At 39.5% G+C, this 16,826-nt stretch overlaps 1 protein-coding gene across 3 annotated transcripts in view; it reads left to right on the forward strand.

Annotated features, from left to right (window-relative positions):
• The window catches only part of SPATA5 (spermatogenesis associated 5), a 300,327-nt gene that overhangs the window by 83,498 nt on the left and 200,003 nt on the right, over nucleotides 1–16,826 (forward strand). For 2 of the 3 annotated variants that reach the window (XM_018561119.1, XM_018561120.1), the window contains exons 12-13: nucleotides 459–512; nucleotides 2,820–2,899. In XM_018561119.1, the coding sequence (XP_018416621.1) occupies nucleotides 459–512; nucleotides 2,820–2,899 (134 nt within the window). Of the gene's footprint in view, nucleotides 1–458; nucleotides 513–2,819; nucleotides 2,900–12,811; nucleotides 12,815–16,826 lie in introns of all 3 variants that reach the window. The other variant, XM_018561121.1, reaches the window with a different exon arrangement.

Below are 16,826 nucleotides of genomic sequence, written 5' to 3' on the forward strand. Positions count from 1 at the left end.
TATTTAGTAGTTTTTGTTGAGGTCAAATAAGATGATCCATTTTTGTTCTCTAAGCAAAGATCTCATTTGGGATGATCATTCATGTATTGAGAGAGGCAGGTGATGATTGGACCATCAGCTTTGAGAGAGGATGGTCTGGAAAAGATAAACTGTAGACCTCCTCCCATGTTTGGACCGTGTGGTTCACACCATTCTTTGAAATGACCAATTCAAAGGCAAATCCCCATTTGCATTAAATAAAAAACAGCACAGCCTATGCTTTAAAGGTTTACACTTGTTTACAGTTGCCAGCATTTCAGGGCCCAAATCTGGTACCTCTCAATGAAAGGTGCAGGTAGATAAACCTCACAGACACTTGACTGAATCAGGGAGAGGTTTGAAACTCATATATCAGTTTTTTCAAAATCTCTCCTTTGAGATTTTATAATTATTTACACAACTTTTAAACTTTTTTTCAGGGGCCAGAGCTCATGAATAAATATGTTGGTGAATCTGAAAGGGCAGTACGGGAGGTAAGTTTAAATATTGTTTTAATGTTGCTTGCAGTACACTTAGGGTTTGGTTTGTAATCATGTATTTTTCTGATATTTATGAGGTTTGACTGTCATATACAGTACATAATTACCAGGGCCGGCCTTAGGGGTGTGCGAGCTGTGCGGCCGCACAGGGCGCCATTGGCAACAAATGCGCCAGGCGGCCGACACAAGAGGCTCCTCCCATTCGGAAACTGTTGATAGTAAACATTTTACTATGATCAGTGTCTGAATGAATGGGAAGCCTCTGTACTGAGTGCTTCCCATTCATTGAGTGCTGAGGCTGCAGAAAAGAAATTGAGAATTTGGTGTCCTATTTTATTTATCTCTATTTTAAAAGGGAAATGTCAGGGGTCTGTTTAGACCCCTAATATTTCCCCGTAGCCCCCCAACAGTAAAAAATTAATAATAAAAAAATAAAAATAAAAAATGTTTAAAAAAAATCTCTGCTATATCACTATTTTGACAGCTCTGCACATATCGGGATCTGTTTTGACTGCTCTGTACCGATCCCGATGTGTACTGGCTTATTGCTACAAATTTCTATGAAGCATAGAAGTATGTAGTGCAATGAAACACTGTATCATTGTAACAAAAAACATTGTATCAGAAGTCTTTAGTGACATCTGATCCTGACATGCTGCATCAGTCACTAAGGTTATTATTGGCTGTTCCTAAGTTTGAAGCAGCCTAATAATAACCAACATTTTTTTCAAATAATTAAATGATCAAGCAGTCATAGTGGCTACTTAATATCATAGACCAAAAAATTGGGGGGAAAAAGTGTAAAGAAAATAAAATACTTTAACAAAATAAAAATCATATTTACAAATATATTTTATCCTATAATTATTATACAAATTAACTCCTTACACTGAAAATCTGCAGCTGCAGATTTGTATTTCACCCCAAGGGGTTACTTTTTCTATTTAGCCCCCTCGTGACAGCCTTGTTCAAAGTATGTCGCTGTCACTAAGTGTGACAGTTATTGACACTTAGTTACAGTGACATTGTATGCCACCTAACCACCATTAGGTTTTAAAGGGAAAAAAATGTTAGCTTTTTGTTGTGAGGCTGAGAAGTACAAAAACATTTCTCAAATCCTAGGGATGTGAGGTGTTTCCAAATAAATGAATTTATTTTGATGCATTTTTTTAGCTGTACTATTTTTCTAAAAAACAATAATAATCAAAAAAGTATTTTCTTAGTTTTTTCCTCTTTTTTTATATTTTATTCATCCTAAGGTGTTAGGCACACATATGTGATATCATATTGCCCATATCTGTCCTCTAAAAAACAATATATAATATGTGTGGGTGCACTTAGTAAGAAAGTATATTACTGCCATGAAAGAATCACACAGCAAAAATGTAAAAAGTGTTTCAGTCATTAAGGAACAGAAGCTGAAAAAAGCTCAGTCATGAAAGGGTTAAAGAACTCTGGCAAATACAACCTTAACCCTTGCAGTGGGGCTACCCCGCACTGCAAGGGTTTAGTGCTCGTTTTGTCTAGGGGTTAACAGAATTATACACACCCAAACCATGATCTAAGATCCAGTGAGTTGTCACATCCAATACAGTGTATAGGACTTGAGGAAACCGACGGACATTCCATCACTGGAGCAGAGGGGGAGAGGGGCTGAAACTACCGGTCTAGCAGCCAGCTGGGATCGTGATTCGGATGAGAATAACTCTGTTATTTTAGCCTCCTAGATAAAACGAGCACTCAACCCTTGCAGTTAACATTTGTCCGAGTTCTTTAACTACTGACTTTTATTTGATTTGCAGGGAATCGAATGCTTTGTAAAGTAATGACCGCTCCTAGCTCGCTCCCATGATGGACTATAATTTCACATTTAGTGTTCTAATCTGTACTGAGATTGTAGTCCATCACAGGAGCAAGCTTGGACCGGTGGCTACATTGCAACACACACAGGGACCATGGTGAACAAAAGTAGACACCCTCCAGAAGGAAGGGCAGTGTCAGCACCAATTCAGAGATGATTCAAGGAGCTATAGCCGAGTGATACACTAATAAGATACATTTTTGGTACTAGTTAAGGTATTGAATGCATTTTTAAGATTCAACTCCTGAGTTTAGTGTCACTTTAACCCCTTCGTGACTGACGACGTACAGTGTAATTTATTACTTTGTAAGTTAAGTTTTGAAAGAATTTGGTTACTTTCTTTACCTGATAGCAAGAGTAGCTCAGTGAATTGCTTCCCCTTTTGTTTGGAATTGTTCCGAGTACAATTTCTAATGCAATGCTTTGGTTCTTTTTTGTAGATATTCAGGAAAGCAAGAGCTGTCTCGCCAGCAGTTCTTTTCTTTGATGAAATTGATGCTTTGGCTGTTGAAAGAGGAAGGTAAGATATTAAAATCTGAAAACCTCAGCAACCAAGGATCTTTGTAATTGAAGCACTTATCAAATTTTAGTCTTCTGAAATTTGTGCATTGTACTGCCCAGTAGGCGCTGCTCCATTCGACAGAAGTCAGTTCAGTGCGGATGGAGGAACCAAGCCTTAATCTGGCCATACATTTTTATGCAAAGTTCATGCAAGCAAATCAGAACATTCCATAATGCTACCAGATCTTGATGAGTGTCATTCAAATTTGTGTTTGGTTTTAACATTTGGAATTAATGGAGTTTCCTGACCAAAAACCACATTTATTTTTTTGTTCCTTCTAGAAAAAATGTTCTATCCTGCTCCTTTGCTTTTTTTCATCACTATGGTCAAAAACGGTTGCCAATTTGGCCCCATTAACTGTTAGAAAATCGAAGGAATGTTCTAAAAAAGGATATTTTCAAACAAAACTCTACTGGTGTATGGCCAGCTTTAAGCATTTGTTGTCACTTAAAATGCACCTTTTGCATCCTGTTGCCCTACTAATTTATTTTAACTTTTGTGTTGGCTCCAAAGTTGATTCTCAGACATTTTTTTCCTGACCCTTTCTAATTTTTAAATACCCATTGCAGAAATGAGAGTTTGCATCGGAGAAGAGCCCCCCTAAGAAAAGTGTAATAATATGCAAAAGCCCTGTCCTGTTTTTTATCTGAAAGTGCACAATCTATAGCAGTAAAAGTGGCAATTTTTATTTTAAATTTAATAAGTTTTGTACCTCTCATAATAGTTGTGCAAAACTTAACCAAAACAAGATCTTAAATAAAAATATCGTAAACAAATCTTTATTCGTGCACACTAAAACATGGTTTTCCATATTTTTACAAAAAGATAGAATTTCTGTCATGTAATAATAGAATAACACATTTATGTAATTTTTTTTAAATTACTATCTTTTACTACATAATTTATTTGGTCATTATACTAAAGCAATGCTCCTAAAATTATTTTTATTTTTATGCTTCAACTTGTGTGAAAATACCTAATACATGTAGTGTAGGGGACTAATTAGGGATGCACCAATACCATTTTTTCCAGACTGAGTACGAGTGCCGATACTTTTGCTCGAGTACTCACCGATGCCAATTACAGATACAGCAATACATTATACAGCAATGCGGAATAGAATCAGCTATAGAGGATTAAAAACCCCAGTGATACATGATACAGCAATGCAGAATGGCATCGGCTATAGAGGACTCCAAATCCCAGCAGTACATTATACAGCAATGCAGAATAATATGAAGCTACATACTCTGTGTTGCTCCGGAGTGGCAGCCTGATGCCTCCAGGGTCTCAGGTGGGCTGTGTGGGTTCTCAGGTGGGCTTTGTGGTCTCACCAGGGCTGTGCGTGGTTTCACCAGGGGTCCGGATGGCTTTGTGGTGGTTGCGGGCAGCATGGTTCCACAGGAAGGAGGTGATGTAAGCAGCTCTGCGAGGTCCACAGAAGGCTGGAGTGAGCTCCCCAGCAGACACTTGTATTTAAAAATGTAAAGCACCCGTATCGGCGCTTTGTATCGGGGCATATTCACGAGTATGAGTACTATATGTGTTGTCACCCAGCATTACACTGAGCATGAACCTAGATACTCAAAGTCACAGCACTCCAAGTTTATTCAAAGCCAAGGAGATTGGAAAACATGAGTTTTATATTCACCAACTCATCACCATCCTGGAGATAAACGATGGTGATCCTGGGAACAAAATTAAAGACATTTAGCTTAGAGACACTTATGCCTTTAAGTAATTAGATAATTTTTAAAGCCTCTCTTTCCCCAAATAAATTGATTTGTAAAGAAATGTTTTACTGACAAAAAGAGGATCTAATTTTTCTTCATTTATCCCCTTCGAAAAATATATTTTTGAAAGTATAGGACATGAAAAGAAAATACATAGGCTGCTTCATTGGTAGGTTACCTGGTTTAGTTTTACATCAATGAATATTTACATGCAAATTACATACAAAAAAAATGCAGCCATTATGTTTTAAGAGGACATATCTGTTCTTTTAGTCTGGTACCAAAGTTGGGAAGTACAGATATTTAAATGTCAAATAGGACATACAGTAGAGTATTTGTTATTAGTCATCTGAAATAAAATGGTGCGGAAGTCTAGACAAGGCACTCGTTAGCAAGGGCCTGTTTTTACAAGCTGATTTTGCACAGTAGGAATTAGAAAATGCATTAGAGATACTAACAATTTGCTGACCCTGGAGATCAATTTCCTGTACTGTTAGTGCTAACCATGCTGAGGTTTTTAGGGAAACACCTGTCTGCTTTGTCTCTGCCTTTTCTTCTCTTATGCCTTCTGCTTCACTCTACTGTAAATTAGTTTTTCATGCCTTAAACAAGTATGCTACAATATGTAGGGAATTATCTGAAATTTTAGAAGTGTATTTAGCTGAAACAATATGAACACAAAAAAGATCACTATATGAACACTAACTTCATTTTTCTGATCCTTTCATGCTTCTGAACTGATAGGAAATTGTGTAGCTTATTTGGAAACAAAGACAGCCCAATGATATGCTGTAATTAATAGTAGGCAGTGGACAATAGTTTTATTTAGAATGTAAAAGCGCTGCGTACATTGTCGGCGCTATATAAATACCTGTAATAAAATAAATAAATAAATTTAGCTGTTCAGTGAGCAGATTAAAGGGAGTGTATAGTGGTCTTGTACATATTTTCTTTCTGTACTTATGATGCTCAGAGCCAAAAAAAATGTACATTATTTGTAGTTAGGTAAAAATGAAATCTACCTAATAATATTTAATAATAATATGCAGCTTTGATATTTAGCCATCAGGCTGCACCGTAGGCTTCACATGCAAACATCATAGCATCTCTCTCTCTCTCTCTCTCTCTCTCTCTCTCTCTCTCTCTCATCTCTCTCTCTCTCTCTCCATCTCTCCCTCTCTCCCTCCCCCTTATCCCTTTTTTCAACCCCCTAGGCTGTTGTTTTCACAAAAATTAAACCTTGAAACCCCCCAAAGCTAACTTCCCTGCCTGACCAGGGCAGAGCCGTGACAGGATCGAGAAGTCAGCGAACACCGGTATGTGTTCGCTCACTTCCCAATCTACTGAGCCGACCTGTGACAGTCTCATTGTCACAGGTCAGCTAGAACTAATAATGAAATTGACGAAGAAATAAAGGAGGCATTTAGAAGAGACAGTCCACGAGCACAAGCTATGGAGAACGAAATACGAGGAAAGTTCAGACAACATAAGAAACTAATCATCAAACACCTAAACAGAAAATTGGATGTTATGTCCTTGGAATCATATGTAAAGGCGGGCATGATCCCCAGAGGTCTGAGAGATAAAACGGTACCAGCCGAACATCTGCAGAATGACAGATTCCTGGAGAAGTGGAATAAACAATGCACAGAGCATGGCCTTGCAATCCTGAAACTCAATATAGAGGAAGAAAATATACAGATGCAAGAACTGGAACTGCAAATTGAGGAAAGTGCAAAGGCACTGGAACCCCTAAAGGATCTTGAACTATTTAAAAAATCTAACGACATCTTAAAACGAGAAGTTGAACGGATTCAGAAAAACTTAAGACAAACTAAACAAACCAAGTATCAAAGGGAAATGGATGACTGGGAAAGAGGGGATCCCTTTGACCTAACTCAAAATAGAGGGAGAAGCCTTCAAAGAATAAGACCCTATAGAAGCAGGGAAAGATGGACGACAGGCCCATCCTCTAGCAAAAGTGAAACGGATATCCCAACTAAGTCGGTCAGTTTTTTAGATATGAGAGAGGACGAACAACCAGTCCGGCCAAAAAACCTAGGAAGAAAAGACGACACCGAAAAAGAAGGCATGGAAAATCGGAACCAACCAACTCGGTACAAAACCATAATGAGAACAAAAAGCCACAGATAGAAACCCCCTGTGCAAAAGAGGAAGGAGGACAAACTAAAAACGTAATCAACTTAACAGAATTCCAACTAAATGAACACCATATCAACCTTCTAAAAAGGGGACTGTCTTTTTCACCAGCAGACGGCATGGACGAATTTACCATCTTCAAGGACCTCAACTTATTCCTGAGAAGAGTCTATCTTAGATATATACATACAAATAAAGGAGACAATATCGATTTCTTCTCTAGAAATAATAAAAATGATGAAACACTCGATACACAAGCCCTTAGAGACCTAGAGGACCTCCTAGAGGAGAATATGCAATATCAGGAACCAGATGAGATGGAAACGAAAAGGATAACATAACTTAAAGAGAAATCCAGAACAATGCCAAACATCCTAAATAATAGACACCTAGCCCTATTCAGGGAACTAGTCCAAAATGATCTGAAACTAGTTGACTGGTCAATAAGAGGGAAAGACAACCTAACCAAATCGGAAAGAAAGGCACTGAAAGAACTCAAAACAGTGCCAGATATTGTGATTAAAAACAGCGACAAAGGAGGCAATGTGGTCTTACTACCTGAAACAATGTATGTAGCAGAAGTGAAACGACTCCTGCAAGATACAGAAACATACATGAAACTTAAAGAATCCCCGTTCAAAAAACTGGTTGCAGACTTTAATTTCAAGATTGAAATCGCATATGAAGCGTCACTCCTCACGAGAAAAGAACTGAAATATCTAAAGATAAAACAATTTAACATTCCAACCTTCTACATAATCCCAAAGATCCACAAAAATCCAAACAACCCCCCAGGAAGACCTATCGTCTCAGCGGTGGGAGGACCCTTAGAGAACCTGGGCAAATACCTGGATGCCCTACTCAAAAACATGGTCCAAGAATTACCCTCATATGTTCAAGATACCAAAGATGTTCTGAAGAATTTATCAGATATAAAAATAAGAAAAGATATATTGCTAGTAGGAATCGACGTCGAATCACTATATACATCAATACCACATAAATTTGGCATAAGAGCGGTGGAATATTTTCTACAAAAACATCATATGGAGATGGCCCGACAAAACAAATTTATAGTGGAACTTCTGTAATTCGCCCTAGAAAATAACAACTTCCAATTCGATGGGAAATATTACAGACAAATAAGGGGCACGGCAATGGGAGCCACATGGGCCCCCTCCTACGCTTGCCTACATCTAGGCATGTGGGAATCAGAAGTGGCATACAAACATCCACTATACACAGAACATGTACAGGGCTGGTTTAGGTATATAGATGATATACTGGTACTGTGGAAAGGTGACGAAGACCTACTCAAGAATTTCATCTTGGATCTTAACCTAAACAATATGAATCTAAAGTTCACATTTACATCTAGCAAGGAGCAACTTTCGTTCTTGGATTTGCAGATAGAAAAAGATGAAGAGGAATTAATAACGAAAACATTTAGAAAAACAACCGCAGCTAACACCCTACTACACGCAATGAGCCACCATTTACTCTTATAATGGTTATTGATAAGGTAAGACGGACCTAACTCTACCAGGAAAAAAATTTGGAGCTTGAACCTCCAGGAGCGTAACAACCCCCTTTTTATGAGTTAAAAGCACTCACCTCATAGTTCTCCTTTAAGGTAAGTGCTTTAATTAACATTGGGGGGAGGGAAACATTTTTTTGACTTTAATGTCACTTTAAAGTTACACATAATCCACAAATAGTCAAGTCTGTATAATACAGCGAACGGCATAACAAAACATTTACAGGGTTATTCACAAAAGGGTGAAGAGTTTGGAGAAGGCAGGAGAAGTGAGCTGAGAAAAATTCTCCAATTAAGGTCACTTTCCAGTTCAGCTATGTTGTCCTAGATTGTTCACTTCTCCTGCCTTTTCCAAACTCTTCACCCTTTCGTGAATAACCCCATTAGTATTACTCAACATGATGTTACAGACAATTATGTTTGCTACAATCCATTTTAGATACATGGACCCTTAAAGGAGATATTTTGGGAGAGTAATCAGACAGCCGGGTGGATGCTGACAATATTGCACATAGTGGGAAGTAGCCCGCTATATGCCGACTTTGGGTGACCGGAGTGAATTAGTAAATGTATTCCTGTGATCCATAAGAGAAGTAAGGCCAAAAAAAAAGGTTGGGCTTCAATTCTCTTTTAATTAAACACCATAACAATATGAGATAACCAAGCTGGCAGGAAAATCATTGGGAATCAAAGGCGAAGCAGTGAGTATGCAGTAAATAGGCTTCTTCCTGAAAGTGCTGGTTATGTGACCAGAACTTTAGACATTCAATCACTTGTTCAAGGATCAGAGTTCAACCATAAAGTTATTTAAATCTTGTTGGGAAATAAAGAATGCATAGCAGATATGACATATCTCCCAACTTACTGAGGTGAGAAAGAGGGGCACCATTCTGGACAATTTCTTTACGCAATGGACACACCCCTGCCATGCCCCCAGTTATGCAGACAATTAAGAATGTATATGCCAAAAATGACTGATTATACCCAGAATCGTTTTTTGTTTTTGGCATTTCTTTACCTTGATACTGGCTTTTCAGAATAGCAAACAAGATAATTAAGAGATAACATAAAGGTTTTAGTGCAGAATAAGACTTTTAGTAGTTAAATAATACTTTTTTTATAAGTATATGTACATCAGACCAAAAAGAGGGTCAACTGAGGAGAAAAGAGAGACAGGGTTTTAGTTCCAATTGAGGGACAGTCCTTCTAAATGAGGGACAACAGTTGGGCGATATGGTGCTTAGGTGGAGCTTATACTTGTATGAACCATTTCAGCTCCAAATTATCGTTGCATAATCTTTTTTTATGGGGCTCCTCATTTACAACAGTGTGAACTTTTTCTGGGCTTCAACCCGACTGACCTACCGAAAAAAGTTATTTGTTCATACAGTAACTGTGCAGGTATATGCTTCTTGGCTGGATATAGTATGAGTGTTTTATGATTGTCTGAAAGCTTTCAATATTTCACAGCGTATCTGTACCCCTGTAAATTACTTTCACATCACATCACTTTATTTAAGAAGATAAATTAGCCGATTTTATCCTTTAATTACAGACTCTTTTTACAAGCTTCCTTAGGTTTCCCCCACAGTTGTTGTAATTATGGGATACTTTTGCTATAAATAACCAGAAAGTGTTTAGTCTCGGCACTCCGTGATTAAGCTTTTCTCAAGCATGAAACATGTAGGAGTTGTTTCCTTAATCACTATTTCCGTTGTTCACGCTGCACGGTTACTGTGAATTCTTTGTACTTCATTTCTATCCAGTATTTGGTTTTTGTATGGCTAAGGTCCATGCTGGGGTTTATACTCAAAATAACCCTCACTATGTGTTTTTTCTTGTAATTGGATGAAACAAATGTTGCAAAGTCATTATAAATAATACACATTTTTAGACCATAGGAATAAACTAAGGAAACCTGTCATGAAAAATAAGGATGGAGGCTGCCGTGGGTTACTTTTGAAAAATGCTACCTAACTGGCTGTGATGCTGACCTTCTTGCTTAAATACTTTTAACCAGAACAAAAATGCAGATTAGGACTTTTTTTTCCCCTGACTTGCCAGGTTTACATATTTGCCCCATTGGTTACAATATTAAAGCTAGTGACTCAGCATGACAATTTGGAATCCAGCAGTTTCAGAAGGAGTAATGGCAGGCACCATATTTCTCTCACGACACATTTACATTAAACTTTCTGCTGAGTATTAAAAAGAAGTATACCAGAGACATTTTCCAGGTGGTTGACCAATGATTCTAATTGTATTATATAGACACACAGTGTCAAGGGCTATTATTTCAGTTTTTACTCAGAATGCCTCCTGCAAGTAAAAATCTGGGATGTAATAATTTTCATTCAGATATAACGATGTTGCCTGTACTGCCAGATCTGAAAGTTTAGACACTTAAGAGTTGATTTTAGGCAGGATACAGGATTAGCAAGCAACATTGATATTTTTGGAGAAATAAGCAGAGATCAAACTGTAATTCAGCCCGGAAATACCAGTAAAAAAAAATATTTAACCCAAAATGCATCATTCGTTTTTGTTAGGTGCTGGGAGAGTAAAATTACCTGAATGTTTTTACCCCAAGTTCTAGATCCCAAGTTTTCTAATTTTTTATAGATGTTAAGTTCCACTGTCTTTTTCTGTCTTTGATTGTCTTTGATTTAATGTATTTTTTGATATGATGAATAAAGAAGGAGATGTGGGAACATCTAATGATGGTTGTAAGCACCCAGCACCCCCAGGTGTGAAGGTGCAGTGCTGGAAACTTTCATGGGGAATTCGTACCAGTAGAATTCTCAAGACACATAACAAACCTGCAGATCATCACACTGCTTTCCTATAATATCAGAATTATGATGACTCTACATGTTATGATATTAACATTTTAGGGGGTTACTACAAATCACAGAGCCCCATAACTTATACATGTTGGAGTGATCTATTTAGGATAATGATAGATGGGGAGCCTGCTATAGGAAGAAAAACTGCCAAGGTTACAGAGAGATTTCTTTCTGTGGGTGACAGGAAGAGACCACCTTAGAGAGACTGCTCTGGACAGAGAGAGGAAGAAACACACTAACCTACAGAGGGTTCTGCATAGACTATGTCCCAGTGAAAATGAATGTCACATTTACTGACCTGCTGAATTGTGCAACAAATCATCCTTTTCCCTCAAGTGAGGGCTGACAGTGCAGATATGATCTTGTTTACTATTCAGGGGGCATGCATGGCTTGTTTTTACAGTTGTTCATTCCATTACCAGCAGAACTGTAACGGCATAGTCCTACACTGTCTTGTGACCTAACTCCAAAACCATATAGCTCTATAAATGGGTGCATACAAAAACATAATTTCTCCCAGTGTTCATTGGGGTACACAGTTTTTCCTCTGCGTATTCGCCCTGCATCAAGGAGGTTGGGCAATGAGCACATTTAACCTCCCTTGCGGTATTCCCGAGTCTGGCTCGGGGTTAATTTTCAGTACCAAGAGCGGTAACCCCGAGCCAGACTCGGGATTGCACAGAAAAGTGTCACTTACCTTGTCCCTGCGAGCCCGCGGTGTCCTCTGCTGTACGCAGCCGGCGGGAAATTCAAAAGTGAAAACATGACATTTACACAGAATACACACAATACAATATAATCTGCTATGATTACACTTATGTATCAAACTAAGGGCCTACAATATAAAACAACAAAATCCTGAATAATCATACCGCCAGGGAGGGTAAAGGCACAACCCATGCACAAACTCTATCCCTGCACATATTAGACATGCCTTTTTTTTTAGCTTAGTGTCATTAGGAGGCAGGACCGTTTTTCCCAACTCTGCTGCATTAAGATGATTTCTTTTTTTCAAAACCTGCTGTCAGTGTTATGCCAGACCCCCATATTTTGTCTTCTCATTGGTATACAGTACCCCCAGTTTCAGATATTCACTGCACAACCATCATGCTCCTCATATGTGGACTCCCAGATCCCGTTATTCGCTAAGGATTTACCCCATTGGTGGTGTGTGGGCTGTGTATATAGAGAGATCTTACCTATCTCTCCTTTATTTTCTTCTATTTGTGGCAGTTTTTACCATTAATCTCTGTATTCCCCATTCCTCTGCCATTCCTCAGCAAAGAATCATTGTTGCTGGGAACCTTTCTTTACTGTGCTGTGCTTTACTATGCTATTCCGGGACGGACTGTGCTTTACTGTGCTGTTCTTGGAGGGAACATTTTCATGTGCCCAGTTATGGAAAATGGATAGGGCTAGAATACTAACACAACAAAACGTCTAGTATCCTATTTCTTTCACAGGGACAACAAGGGACTGTGTTCATATGGTTAACCTCCTCTGCCACTCAAAGGTCTCAGGTGGGGAGCTTGCGGCCTGCTCCATTTGCAGTGGGTTTATTAACTGGATACCACTTGAAGCCTATTTTAGACAGTTCGTCAATTGTGCAACATGTCTGACACTATAAAGATAGTCACCATGCCCATACGCAGTGTGTTCTCTCTTGATCTTTGGTGGTGATCTTAAACTTGTTTTGGACCCTCTCCTAGATTCTTCAGCCTCTCAATATCATCTGTCTTATTCTGCTCTCAGAAAGGTCAGAGGGGCTTTACAGTCGCTAAGACTGGTTGATGCATTGCGCCTGCAAAACCCGACCACTAAGGATTACACCTTTTTTTTTTTTTTAGCCTCCCATCAAACTAAATCCTGTATAGATTATCTTTTGCTCTCCCATGGAGCTCTCCCAGATGCTCTTGGGAGAGCTCCATGTAAAACTGATGGTACCATTGTCGTATCATTCTCCCATGACCCTGGTTCTTCGGTAGGGTCTGGCCTCTCCCAGACCTTGGCACTGGAAACTAAACAACTCCCTCATTCAAGATGGTCTTTTCCAGGTGGAACTTCAAGCAGAGTTGGTGGAATACTTTTGCACCAATCAGAGTTCCATTAACTCTCCTGTAATAGTGTTGGAGGCCCATAAATGCATGATTAGGGGACTTCTTATTTGGCGGGGCTCTTTTCTTAAAAATTCTAGACTCTCCCGTGTCAATCAGCTTTTCTCACCTCCCAGGGAGGGAGGGCCGTTACATCCTCTGACATTTCGGACCTTTTTCGTGTCTCTTACGAGTCCCTCTATAATTTGTCCGGTCAGCCATCTGACTCCTTACACTTCTCCAGGGCTCAATCTCAAGTTGGGTCTTCCTACGTCTTAATGCAGACATTTTAGCCACACTGGAAGAACCATTGACGGAGACTGAACTCTTGTTGGCTATTCGTTCACTTAAGCCAGTTAAGGCTCCCGGCCTGGATGGCTATACGGCCACCTATTACAAGACCTTTGCCAATACGTTAGCACCTTTCTGCTTTTAATTCGATCTCGGATGGACACTCTTTCCCATTGGACAATGGAAAATTACAATTTTAAAATTAACTTCAACAAATCTGAGGCCCTCAACATCTCCATTTCTTCGGACAGTCTCATGTCTGCTTTCCCATTTTGGTGGGTAAGAGACCAGATATCCTATTTAGGCACCAACATTACGGCATCCTTACCTGGGATTTTCCCTGCCAACTTTAGACCCTTGTTGGTTAGCATTAAATCAGATCTGGCCAAGTAGCATAGCCTTTCTCACTCTTGGTTTGGTAGGAATGCAATACCGAAGATAAACATCCTTCCGATGTTGCTTTATCTTTTCCAGACACTTCTTATTCATATCCCATATTCATTTATCCGGTCTGTGCGACAAGAGTTTCTTAGCTTTCTTTGGGCATGCTCCCTCCGAGGTTGTTATACAAACTGCTTGTCCTGCACAAAGCAAATGGGGGGATGGGTTTTCCCGATTCAGTTCTTTACTATGAGGCCTCCCATCTGGCTAGGATCTTAAAGTGAAACAGAAGCTACGACTTTAAACAATGGATTTCATTGGAACAAGACTCATTGAAGTTTCTGCTTCCTGGTGTTCCCTGGTTAGAACACAAACACTACAAAGAGCTACGCACTCACCCACTTATTGGTCCCTTGCTGTGGGTATACCCAGATACTTTGTTTGCTCGTACCATGGCTCAGCAGCCATTGCTTATGTTGCCGGTGATTGGCCATCCAAAATTTAGTCCCTGGATGCGATAAACATTTTCTTCACTTTCTTGTGGATAATAAATTCAGATTGCGTGATTTCGTTCGAGCAGTGTCCTGAAGCGGGCTACAGACCTTTGAACAATGTTGGATCCTCACTTGATGACTGGAGGTTGTGTAAACTGATGCATTTCTTTATGACGCTGCTCCCTAAGGACTGGTCTCCAGCTCCCTTAACATGGTTTGATCATCTCTACTCTCAGGAAGGCCAGAATCGACACTCTTCATCCTTGATACATAAATCCCTTGTACAACCAGAGGAAGGATTTGTTCCTTCCTTTCTCCTGAAATGGGAACGTGACCGGAATATTTCCCTTACACCTGACCAACGCAATTATGTGCTTTACTTTTCTCAATATGCTTCTAAAGCAAGTAAGATGCAGGAAAATAATTACAAATTGCTCTCTTGTTGGTACAGGGTACCATCAGTCTTACATAAAATGTTCCCTCTCAGAGTTGTTGGTGATGTGGGGGAGAGAAAGGTGACCTTCTTCACATCTTTTGGTCATGTCCATTGCTTTAAGGTTTCTGCACAGGGATTTGCACACGTATCGAGTCACTAACAGTGGTTGATCTGGGTGACAGTTCAGCGGCCTGTGTTCTCCATGTCTCAAATCTCTCCAGACGCACATATAAGAAGTAACTTTTATTCCATTTATTAAATGTGGCCAAGTTGTGTATTCTGGCCCTTTGGAAGCAGACAACCTCCCCCCCTTGTTAACCTTATGGTTCCCGAAGATCAAAGAAATATAACTGCCACTCTATATCATCGTGAAGATAGGTCTAATAGCACATGGTTCTATTGGCATGGATATGTCTTCGCTCGAGATTATGACGTGGCTTTGGAGGGAGAAAGCGTCTTGGATGACGTTGTCCCTTAGAGGGATGGGTACTGGACCTTTTCTTTTTCTCCCCTCAGCACACTCTTCTTTTATTTCTCTCTCTTTTTTCCACCAGCCTTTTCTTCTTGGCCTACTGACCCATTTGTTTAACTTAGAGTATATTTTCTTCTGCTATTTCTGTTTTTCACTCTTTTGTTACTTCTGTTGAAGTATTATGTTCCTTTGATAGTTTTATTAAGAAAATGGTTGCTTCTCATGGAGTGGGGATTAAGCCCATATCTTTTATGTGTTCTCCTGCACGTGAGGATGAGCAAGGAGACTTTTGAATATATTGTATGTCTGTTTTGTTTTTTTAGGTTTATCCTCCTGTCTTTTATGTATTTTGGACATTTGGCTTGCTTAATGCCTTACATGTTTTGATTGTTTTGTTTTTTTCCCCTACTTTGTTGAGAACTGAAATAAAGAATTTCAAAAAGTAGGTAAAAAGCTTATTGCTCAGGGAGTGGTAGCTCTTGTACTGCCTTGGGAACGTTTCTGAGGTTTTTATTCAAACATATTCATGGACATCGGGACTTTCAATGCCTTTTTACCAAAATTCTTATTCCTTCACTGACAGAACGTGGAACCTGAGGCATATTGGTAATCACTTGTTTTGACAATCTGACTATCGAAGCCTCATCAGCTCTGAATCTACAGTAGACTGTGCTGTATTACCTGTGAAGTTTCCAGTGGCTGTTAAATTATCAGAAATCGTTCTGGCCAAACATCTGGAATACTTGGGCCTGATCTTGGATGCCAGGTCAGCAAAGGACTTTCTGCTTCCAGAGAAGTTTAAACTAATAAGTATACAAGTCACGGATGCCGAGCAGCTCATCTCTGTTTGATTCTTGAGGCTAATGTTACCTTCATTTAAGGGAGTTTTTTTTGGTAGGTTTCTCACTAGTGGGCTGCAGAAGGGCATACTATCCAGATGTCCTTCTTTTCCTGGATAGGGAGGTAGGTGTTCTATTCCACACCAAGGCATCTGTGTTCTGGTCTGATCATATGATTGTCACTAAACCTCACCACTGACAGGCCTAGTGCCACAGCAGTGGTATATTTAAACCACCAACGAGTCAATAGTAGTCAGGCCTTAACACAATAAGGAACACCTATTGGGTGGAGTGTCAGGCTTCAGCTCACATACCTGGAGTGGAAAACAGGCAACACAAATAGAGAGTACAGCTGTACCTTTTTCTGTTTTCCAATACATATATATTTTATAGGCAGCCCAGCACTGTAAATAACACAAAAAAGCATTACTCACGCCCTACCAGTTGCAGTCCCCTGCAGACTCATCAGACCGAGGTCCAGCTGCTCTTCTTACTGTAAGCCCAGACGACCTGACAACATGACATATCGGACCACAAGACTCCTGGATTTAGGTTATGCGTAAGAGGTACTTGAAAATTAAAGTGTGGGCCGGCGGGGGGGGG

The sequence above is a fragment of the Nanorana parkeri genome, unplaced genomic scaffold (genome assembly GCF_000935625.1).
Source record: "Nanorana parkeri isolate BGI_ZX_2015 unplaced genomic scaffold, ASM93562v1 scaffold501, whole genome shotgun sequence".
In the NCBI taxonomy this organism is placed as follows: domain Eukaryota; kingdom Metazoa; phylum Chordata; class Amphibia; order Anura; family Dicroglossidae; genus Nanorana; species Nanorana parkeri.